Genomic DNA, 11076 nt, shown 5'->3' with positions numbered 1-11076 from the left:
TCCATTAGAGTTTAGTCTGTAAATCACTACAGCACTGTTGGATTTTTGTGGGTAGGGTGAGAAACTATTAATGAGACTGTACAATGACATTTGTGTATATGTACTTTATCCATATGAGGTAATTTCATTTCAGTATGTATGCAGCCATGGGGCATGGGCCCGCTTGTCAAACATGGGTAGTTCAGGGAAAAATGTAACCTCCAAACAGAACTATTGGGGATAGAAAGAAAAGCACAGTGATATAGACAGACACACACACACATTTGTTTGCACTCTTGGAAGTCTTGGTAAGGACAGTTTGATTGCCTGCTACCAGAATTAGAATGTATGCATCAGGTTCTTCCAGGGTTTTGGGGGATGGTGTGGTTGATTTTCGTGGGGTTTTTTTGCTTTGTGTGGTGGTGGTGATTTGATTTTGGTTTTTAATTTGGGTAACTGATGTGGAAATGGTCCTGATAGCATAAAACATGGGTTTGTTGCTTTATGAAATATGAACTGTTAGAAAAAAGAAATACTCTTGCCAAATGAAAGCTTTTTAAAAATCTAGTTTACAAGATTCTAAAAAGTTGGAGTAAAAGAAAAAAGTCAACAGCCTGCAGGAAAAAGAAACTTCTCATTTCCTGATCTTAGTCAAAGGTGCATTTTTCTAAAGCACTAAGTAACTTCAGTTAAGGTTTTTATTACAAGAATAAATTGTGCATGTAGAATATTTTGAAATATCTGAGATTTCATAGTAAAAATTGTAGCCTTTTAATATAGTATAGGAAGTACCAGACCTGCTCTTAAAATATTGTACTTACAGTCATACAGTAACTTACTATTTGTGGACAGTTTCTCTTGCTTGCATAATAAATATTTAATAATTCACTGAATTAAAATCTATTTTAATGTATTTATCTTACACTGAGCTGTGTTTTGTAATGCTCACTGGTTCTTGCCTACTCCCTACAACTAAGACTTAAGCAGTGCTTACAGCAAAACAACCTCTGTACGCAGGTCTCTTCCCCTCCACCAGTTTCTTTGTTACTGTCCTTACTGTCAAGCATGCTTGTAAGAAGAAACAGTTCACTCATGCAGCCCAGAAAGCAGAACACATTCGAGGGCTAGTATGATAATTACAAACTAAGTACAAGTAACCCTTCCTGTGCCCGAGACAGTACCTGTGGGGTAGACAGCTTTGCAATCCTTGAAGACAGCATTGCTGTTCTTTGTAAAATTCTGCATTCACCTGATGAACAGGCAACTATCTGTCCACAGGGAACAGCCTGAGACTGAAAATACCCTGTCTGCTTTGCCATGGACAGCTGTATCTGAAGCAGAGGTTCGTGGGCTGGCTGTGCGGAGAGTGACACACTGCCCTCTTCCACTTGCAAAGGTTTGGGCTCCAGTAAAGGCCACTCACCGTTAGGCACAGCGTAAACATCATCTGCACAAAAACTGAATTCTGCCTCGTTATCACCTGAAGAGCTGATAAATGTCACAGTGTCATGCAGGACTGACGGGGGACATGGGGCACTGGGCGCTGAAGGTACATTGTACATATCATTATCTGCTGTTTTCTGTAAATGAGGCCTTCAACACACAGGAGCAATATGACATTTGGGTTTAAATCAGAAGGTGGATCTGAGCTTGGGCAAAGGAATACAAGCTAAGCAGCTGAGGAAATGAGCACACTTTGTTGCCCTGGCTTTACAATAAAGGTGGTAATACTAAGCTGCTGATGCAGTTCTCAAAACTTGTGAGTCACAGACCCAGCTGTAGTGCTTCTCCATCAAGCTTTCCTGAAAATGAGCTAAGAAGAGTCAAAATTTGACTCTAAACCTCTTATCGGTACAACAGCCCTGTCTGATGCAGATCACCAGAGTAGGCAGTGATAAACAGTGTACCCTGCCTAAAATCAATACACTATATCCAGTTTACCTACCCTGATGCTGCAAAAATGCCGTTTGGGCTTGTCAGTGCCTGTGGCTTTCTCTCACCCCCTCATCACACACTGCATAATAAATGAGAAAGCTGTCTCTCTAGTTGTTAGAGGTGTTGTTAGATTTTTTCTATGACCAAAATCTAACTGAACTATCACAGCCTGACTGGTATGTGATGTTTACTTCTTATAGCTGTTACTGGAGCCTCTTGCCTTTTCCAGTCAGTCATTTCAGAGGTGCTGAAAGCTGTTGCCTTCATATTAGTTTACTTTCACTTGCAAAAGATTTCCCCATACCCCACCTCTGTAAACAGCTAAGAACTGGCCAAACTTGATTAACTGATTTGCATAAAATATTGTATAGAAGGTCTTTGGAATAGAAATATGCCTGAAAACCCACAGAGAAATATTTTGCAATATTACCCTCCTTTGCTCAAAGCACTTATTACCCAAAGTCTAGCTCTATTAGTCTGTCTTTACTCCAGTTATTATTGTTGTGGAATTCCCCTTCTCAATTCCCTTTCTGTTCTTTAGCTGGAAATTATTGTTGTAGTTCACCAAGAGCAACCACAGCACCAGCAATCAGTTTTAAAATTCTCCTTTAGAGGCTGATCAAAACATGAGCTATATGTTTTCAGAGAACGCAGCAACTGAGGCCTGGCCCCTCTAGTTGTTCAGGCAATGTCCTGGGTTAATAGCAACACAGCGATGAGACTTGGCAGCAAAACATTGAGGATCCCACTCCTGTGCTGTCCCATGGCAAAGGGACCTAAATACCAATATTAAACAGTTGAAGCACTGCAGCTCCTTCTCTGCTCTCTTGAAGACTGATTACACATCCTGTCTTGTAAACTCTGTAACTTTTGTAAGCAGTAACTTGTGTGCCAAAACTCACTGGATCTCTCTCTTCACTGATTTTGAGTATGTCCCCTTATACATAAAACATCTGTACCTTAAGCATACAATTCCTTTGAGTGTACTGTAAAACTGTCAGTGGCTATAAAGGTGATACTTGAACACTGTTCCACCATGACAGATTTGCAATGTACTCAATCTAATCATGCAACATAAGCAGGTACAGCAACAGATCAGGACCACACTTTGTTTTTGCTGCCCATCACCAATTAGGGGCAGGCTTAGGTTAATATTTTACTCTAAACACTTCAGATTTCTCTTAGAAAAATCAGAGAAGTATGTATCATTTTTCACAGAGAAACAGGATGCAATTTTTTTATTCCACTAAGGAATGATTACAAAAAAACAGTTCACTGGTAAAAATCAGATTCTGCCAGTAACAAACATTCAGTAAACTTTTTATTTAAATACAGATGATCACAACATTCAGATACAGGATGCTCACTTGTGCCTGGGCATTTCTGATGGTCAAGCTAGGGACTGTATTATAACACACTGATTAGAATCAATGTTTTGGGACAGTTTAGCAAATGGAAAACTCAAATTTTAAAAAGTAATAGCCATTCAAAACTTATGAAAAGATCAATTCAGACCAGTTTCTAAAAGCTTTCCTGCCCCCCAACATTCAAAATATTTTGTTTTACATAGAGTTTCATTAAACAAAGTCCCCCAGGAAAATCAAATGTTTTTTGTTGAGATCCTCATCTGTTTTATGGTCATGCTTGCTCTTCTGTCCCTTTCTCTAAGGCCTCAAGTCTTATCTCTCAACTCCCAAGTCTGTAAGACACATTTTTCTTCCTATTTCTGTAAGTCTTTTTCAATAGTTACCTATAGAAGACTTAAACACATCTTCAAACACTGTATCTTTTCTACCTAGTTGCTTCTAAAGTAGTCTTTGGCTGTTATCTCTGCTACACTTAAAGACCTCCACTTAAGTCAGTAATACCCAGAAACCTCATCTTGTCAATGCTGCTATACAATTCTGCCTTACAGAACCATCAAGAGTACGTATCAAGTAGGCAGAACACCAAGCTTCAGGTTAAAGTACCTTCTTGTGATCCATTATTCCACAGCTCAAATGAAAGAAAAGTTTTCAAGAGACAAGATACCTCAGTACAAAGAGCTGTATTTGTGAACTACTGTCTGCTGCAGGAAGCTGAACTCATTTCATGAGCATTACAGAAAGGGCCATCTTTCTAGCCCCACAGCTGCAAGTAACAGAAAAAGCAGTAATAAAAAAAAATCCCCAAAAGACAAAACTAACCAACGAACCAACAACAAAAAGCAGAACAAACTCCATGTTTACAAGTTGAAGGTTTTTTTAACAAGGAAGGGCACTTTAAAGCTTTAGTAGATTTGCCATTTCATTCCTTCCACTTTTCCCTTTTCACATGAAGGCACACGTACATATACACAGATTCCACTCTGGAGTCAGTTTACACTGAAATTAAAACATTTGGTAACCACTCTTACACTGCTGAATGAAATACTCATTTTAAAGCCAAGCATCAAAACAGCTGGCAAAAAGCAGTTTGCGTAGGCTTAGTTTAAGTTTGAAGTTCTAAACTTCAGTTATCCCCATTTGGATCTGTCCTTTTAGCTTTAAATAGTAAGAAGTACTTAAGACTCTAAAACATTATGAAATACAGTTCTTAAATTGAGATTTTGATGTTTATCAGGCAAAAGAATCAATTTTCATCAGCCAATCCTTGATTTTTATGATCTACAGTGTGGACAATGGAGCACATTCCATCAGAGTGTTACAAAATTTTGGGAGTGATACAGAATAAGCTGCTGGACTAATATGAGTATTTTTAAGTTTCTTTTGTTTTAAATCTTTTATTTGTCTAGTAGCTCCATTATGGGAAAACTCACCTGCCAGCAAATAAATAATTTTAAAAGTTCACCTTAGTTGCACCAAGGTCTAGATGCATCACCATTCACTCCATAAATATTGAAGGCCAAGACTAATTACCTTTCATACTATGCAGGCACTGTTTCCTGGGATTAAGGGACATCGTATGTCCCAATAACCACATGAACAGAGGAGCCAAAGGAAGATAGTGGTTTTCATGACAGTTTTAGCAAGAATTCGTAGGTTGCATTGATTATGCCCCAGGACAGGAGAGAACGATGGTAATTCAGATGGGCTCCTCGGAAAAGGTGGATGAGTTTTCTATCTCGTTCCAGCCAGATCTTCACAAAAACTTTTGAGAAGGACTGAAATTCACCACCAATCTGAGCTTGCATGCGAGTTTTTACAACATTCACTGGAAAAAACAAGAATCCAAGCATGGCACCCAACAGCCCTCCACAGATAAAGTCATTGACCAAATGAGTGCTGTAAGAAGTTGCTTCTGGCAGACATTGTTTAATAGGTCCCCGCAGGCCAAAGAAGAGTACATTACTGGGTCCATTTCGGAGCAGAATAGGCACCAGTCCCCGATAATACTCTCTCAACCCATAGACTTTCAGTACCTTGAAGGCCTGGTAAGTGTTTGTAAATTTATCGTGGTGTCTGTAGTCCTGAAGCAAAGTCTGAACTCGCTCAAAAGGTGTAAGAACAGCTTCCGTGGTCCCTGCAAGCACTGCTGCCATGCTGCAAGTGACCAGTTCAGGAGCATTTGTGTGGCTATGGAGCAGGGACGAGACATCTTCATACAAGCCAAACATTAAAGCCAGTGTTGTTGTTTTCTGCATTAAGGGAGGAAGGATACCACGATAGAGATTTCGAATCCCATCCTTCTGCAGCTGATGTACTGCATCCTTTGTTTTCAAACCATACAACTGCTGTCGAAAGAGGACCTTCTGGATGGGAAAAGTGATTGCTATATTTGTGAAGGCTGCACAGCAGCCACAAAGATAATGTTTTCCAGAGGTAGCCATTACATCAGTGCTTAGATACTCCTTTGCCTTCTTTGGGGCAGAACCTTCTGAATCCATAATACTGTTTTTCTTGCTATAGTTCATCTCAATTCTCCTTACCTACATCAAAAAATGAAAAGAAAGAACATGAGCAGAGCTGCAGGTTCCCCTGCAGCTTTTTTTTTCCACACTAGCTGATCATTCCAACAGCACCTGGTATCTTACACCTGAGGAAAGCTCATGAAATATGAAGGAGAAAAGCGACAAATGCCAGCTTTGACAGATGTTGTACTGTTTTCTACTCAAGTCTCAGAGACCTGAAAAAGTGGCAGTTTTTCCTTTCTATACATTTTCAAATTGAAATAGAAGGAAACTGGGAAGAAAACTGAGATATGAACTTCGCAAGTGCTACATCACAGCTAACAAGAGGAAGCTTATACGCTGGACTTCCCCATTCACTGTGCCAAATAATTCAAACAGTGGAAGGCCTATTGTCACGCAAATAAAATACACATCACCAGGATGGTGGTGATGGGGACAAAAGAGAGCCTAAGAATAAATAAACAAATAAATAAAATACATGCTGTAGTATTAAAGATTCTGGTTATTCCACTCTGCCTTTCTCTGTGGCAGAAAACATCAGATAATTTAAATAACAATTTGGCAGTTGTGGTTTAACCCATCCAGCAACTATACATCACATGCTCACTCTCCCCCCTCCGAGAATTGGGAAGGTAAAAGTGAGCTAAAAAGTTTAAAAATTAAGAAGATTCATTTTAGAAGTATCTTTTAAGGGGCACCTCCCCACCCCCTAGAAAAAAACCAAGCAAAAAACCCAACAGAGAGAGAGAGGAGACAGCCTCTGAGCAGCATCCCAGCTCCAACCTCCCTCCCCCAGATTTATTGCTGAGCATGACATTGTATGGTATGGAACATCCCTTTGGTCAATGAGGGTCAGCTGTTCTACACTGTATCCCCTCCAAACTCTTGTGCACTCCCAGACTGCTTGCTGGCAAGGCAGCATGAGGAACAAAAGAGCTCTTGACTCTCTGCAATCACTGCTCAGCAATAGCTAAAACATTCTGGTGTTATCAACATAATTTTCATCACAAATCCAAAATACAATCCTGTATCAGCTACTAGGAAGAAAATTGACTCTATACCAAATCTAATACACAACTGTAACCACAGCTTTAAACAACAAGAAAAATTCTAATAGTTTTGAAAATTTCTGAGCATTCCAGTTAATTAACCTGCAGCCTCATCTACAGAGAAAGACTGCTTCCTGAACCCACACTTTGTTTTCATGTTCTGTCAAGAAGTTTAGGACCTTGAGCTTGGCTCAGTCTGAGGTCCTGAAGGACACAAAACCAGAGACAGTTCTACCAAATAAAGCAGAGAAGCGCTAAAGTAATCATTACCAGGCAACACTTGTTCATCACTTAAAATGGGATTACTTGTTCAACAATTGTAAAAATCTGTTTCTGTAGCTGATTCGAATCCTAACTTTCATTACAGCACAGTTTGAGCTAAGTTGGTAACAATCAAGTGAGGCAGGTGCTGGCTTGCAAACTTCAGATACTACCTGCCAGCAATCAGCATGAGAGTCCCATGATTTCAAAATGTTATTTGAAGCTAATACTTGTAACTGCCACGAGGACCTGATTCTCAAGGTGCAGCCACTACAGGCTTTTATGTGAAGGATGTGTTGCAGAGGCTATCCAGAAACAAGCTGGATTGCTCAAAGCAACCTGACAGATTATTCTGACCAACTACACAATTTCTTCCTAAAACAAAACACATAATTACCTTGATTGGATTTTCCCCTACACTTACATGCTATTTACTCCTTTAAGGTCTAGCAAGTGAAAATGCCACTTTAATATTTTACAAAGATGAAGTGTTTCTGTCAATATAAGAAGAAACATAAGAGACAAGGATTTGTATTATATGGCTTATACATCACTATATATGAAGTGGTTTACAGTATTACTCAGATTACTGTAATTCTACTTGTATATACTAAAAAAGCCACATCTGACGATATGCTAGCCTTAGACAGGGGATAGTGGGTCATGTTAACAGTACGGAACAGTCTCATCACACACAATAACAAGATGATTCAAAAGGCCTTTGACAACTAGTCATTTACATGGGTGACAGCTGACTGAGGCAAAAAACAACAACAAAGACAAAACAAAACTAAGAGAGACAGACTTTTAGTTTCAGAAGCTACATGCTCCTTTTGGTGTAAGTACTGCATGTGTGCAGTAAGGAGTTGTTGAAGACTGCAGGATCCTCGTCACGCTTCTGAGTTGGGAACTTGCAAGAGCCAAGCACAGCAAGTCCTCCCAGAAGTGTTTATGACAGAACCCTTGTTTTCAGACACACTTTGTATGGCCTGTACCATCTATAAGTACTTCAATACAGCAGCCATTACAATTTAACATTAAAAAAAAAAACCAGTTCTCAAATAAAAAAAAATATGAATTAACAAAATTGCCTATATAGGTGAACATGTGGAGCTATTGCAACATCCCATTTATACACAGAAGTTCCCCTCAATGCAGCAGCCAAATTCAGAGTGCTCAGAGCAAGGGAGCACATGCAATTCTTTTTGACATCAGGTTCCTTAATCCAAGGTCTGTACATCATATGGTACATATACCTAGTTCCTCTAAAGACAGATCTCAACCCATTTACCTGCTTAATGGCCATGGCCTTCAAAATGATAGCAGGTGACCCACTAAGGTCTGAAAAGCACAAGGGAAAAAATAAAGAAAAAGGCATTTGGTATCTGGTATTGCATTATGCCTCTGTATTTCCAATTTCTGCAGGAGATCGCAGTGTTTCCTGTCATCCTGACTGCCATGGAACAAATGTGCTGCCTAGGAACTCCTCCTGGACAAGTCACTGTTTAAGATTACTCCAAACACTTGTTCGATCAGTAAACCAGAGTAACTCTACAAACTCACACTTACGCCATCATGAGAAATGTTCATCCTAAAATACTAACCAAATCCTGAAGGCATGCAGTCAGCACGGAAGGCTGATGGATTCGTCCACTCGTTTCTCCAGCCGATCACCTACCGCGATGTCAAACACCAGATTACCACCTCTGGCTCAGCGGCCCTCCGGCAGTACCGAGCCTTTCCCTTGCTACGCTTCCAAACTCACAGCATTCTTTGGCGTGGGGCTTCCGCGGAGCCACTGTGCCAGGGCCAAATTCGCCGGGCTGACGCTGCTGAAGAGCCCTCAGTGCTCTCGACGACGCTGGCAGGGCAGCCCGGCCGCAGCGCCGGTGTGCCGGGGACGTTTGGTTGCGATCTCAGCCGCTCCGGGACACAGCGCCAGGCGACCTAAAAGCAAGCAGCCAAGCACAAGTCAGTACCCCAGCAGCGGCGCAAGAGGGGAGGCCACGAGAGAAGACGCCCGGCTTTCCGGTTGAGTGGCCAGCAGCGCGGCGCTCTCCCGGGCCGGGGCCTGAAGGGCTGCCCCGTTCCCGAAGGCTCTGGGCCCCGAGAGGGAGCTCAAGGTCAGGCCGGCGGCGCGGCAGAACATGGGGCGGCGGCTGCGGCCCGTTCCCAGCGGAACCACGCTCTCTCTCCCGCCCCCGACACAGCGCGCTTGCGCGACCCCGGTGCCGCGCCGAAACGAGCCGATCCGATTCGGGGCTCCGATGGCGGGGCACGCCTCAGGACGTACCTGCTGCCGTTGCCATGGCGGCAGCGGCGGGGCGGGAGAGGAAGGGAGTCTTTGCCGGCGGGCTGGACCCCCCGGCTTCCGCCGCGCGCGCTCGCGTGTACCGCAGCCGCACTGCCCGACGCAAGGGATGACGGTAGCAGAGGGAGACGAGGGCGAGGAAGCGTAGTGCTGTCTCCCCTCCACGTGACCCGATGCTGCCAGTCGATAAGGTGACGGTACGTCCTGGGAAAGCCCAGGTGCCATTGTGTGGCGACCCGGGCTCCTGGCGTAGCGGGAGCGGATGTGATGGGTGGTGGGGTGGCGCGGAGCAGAGCTGAGCGCCGGGCAGATGAGTGCTCTCGGGCAGCCCCGTGCGACAAATCGGCAGGGAGGGAGCGACTCTGCTGCCGTGGACGGGGCATGCTCCCTCTGCGGCAGCCACGGAGCTTTCGGGGAGAGAGCTGGGGAAAGCCGCGGAGGGAGGCGCTGCAGCACTTGTCTCCTGGTATCGTCTTTATCCAGCTTCGCAGCTCCCAGTGCTGCTCTGGATTTGTGGTGTTCCCCGCGGCACTGTTTGTAGGCCCTGTAGAAGCTTTTTTAGGATCGGGTACTGCATCCCGGAGGGGCGGTCCTCAGAAGACCGCAGGCGCTCGTCGGAAGAACGCCTGCTAGTTAGCCATGCAGATCCAGCATGCCGCACTGCGCTCTCCTAGCAGCAAGACCTGGCCGAACACGCGGCAGCTCTCTGTCGTGCAGCGTGTGTTCTCAGCCGTGCTTTTCGTTCACCAGAGGTGCATCTGTCCATCATATTTGAAAAATCGTGGCAGTCAGGTGAAGTTCCCGATGACTGGAAAAAGGAAAATATAACCCCCATTTTCAAGAAGGGGAAAATGAATGACCCGGGGAATTACAGACCAGTCAGTCTCACCTCTGTGCCTGGCAAAATCTTGGAGCAGATTCTCCTGGAAGGCATGCTAAGGCACATGAAAAACAAGGAGGTGGTTGGTGACAGCCAGCATGGCTTCACTAAGGGCAAATCCTACCTGACCAACTTGGTGGCCTTCTATGATGGGGCTACAGAACTGATGGACAGGGGTAGAGCAGTTGATGTCATCTACCTGGACTTGTGCAAAGCATTTGACACTGTCCCACATGACATCCTTGTCTCTAAATTTGAGAGACATCAATTTGATAGATGGACCACTCGGTGGATAAAGAACCGCCTGGATGGCCCCATGCGAAGAGTTGTGGTCAATGGCTCAATGTCCGGCTGGAGACCAGTAACGAGTGGTGTCCCTCAGGGATCGGTGTTGGGACCGGTCTTGTTCAACATCTTTGTCGGTGACATGGACAGTGGGGTTGAGTGCGCCCTCAGCAAGTTTGCCGATGACACCAAGCTGTGTGGTTCGGTTGATACGCTGGAGGGAAGGGATGCCATCCAGAGGGACCTTGACACGCTTGTGAGGTGGGCTGATGCCAACCTTATGAACTTTAACCATGGCAAGTGCAAGGCCCTACACCTGGGTCGGAGCAATCGCAGGCACAGCTACAGGTTGGGCACAGAAGAGATTCAGAGCAGCCCTGCGGAGAAGGACTTGGGGGTGTTGGTTGATGAAAAAATTAACATGAGCTGGCAGTGTGTGCTTGCAGCCCAGAAAGCCAACTGTATCCTGGGCTGTATTAAAAGGAGC

At 44.0% G+C, this 11076-nt stretch overlaps 1 protein-coding gene across 3 annotated transcripts; it reads right to left on the bottom strand.

The window, feature by feature from the left end:
• Positions 1 to 3238: 3238 nt before the first annotated feature.
• Positions 3239 to 9532, bottom strand: SLC25A51 (solute carrier family 25 member 51). 3 transcript variants are annotated; one of them, XM_080637661.1, is made up of 4 exons: positions 9407 to 9532; positions 8718 to 9060; positions 8405 to 8454; positions 3239 to 5821 (listed from the first exon to the last, which is right to left on the bottom strand). In XM_080637661.1, exons 2-4 carry the CDS (start codon positions 8731 to 8733, stop codon positions 4907 to 4909), a joined length of 981 nt encoding a protein of 326 aa, XP_080493787.1. In that variant the 5' UTR covers positions 8734 to 9060; positions 9407 to 9532; the 3' UTR covers positions 3239 to 4906. The 3 variants fall into 3 exon arrangements, with proteins under 3 accessions (XP_080493787.1, XP_080493789.1, XP_080493788.1); XM_080637663.1 differs by lacking the exon at positions 8405 to 8454 and having other exon boundaries at positions 8718 to 8787; positions 8879 to 9060; XM_080637662.1 differs by lacking the exon at positions 8405 to 8454.
• Positions 9533 to 11076: the final 1544 nt, after the last annotated feature.

Source organism: Psittacula echo (assembly GCF_963264785.1).
Source record: "Psittacula echo genome assembly, chromosome: Z".
NCBI lineage: Eukaryota > Metazoa > Chordata > Aves > Psittaciformes > Psittacidae > Psittacula > Psittacula echo.
Note: the sequence above shows the minus strand (reverse complement) of the source record. Positions and strands in the feature narration are given on the sequence as shown.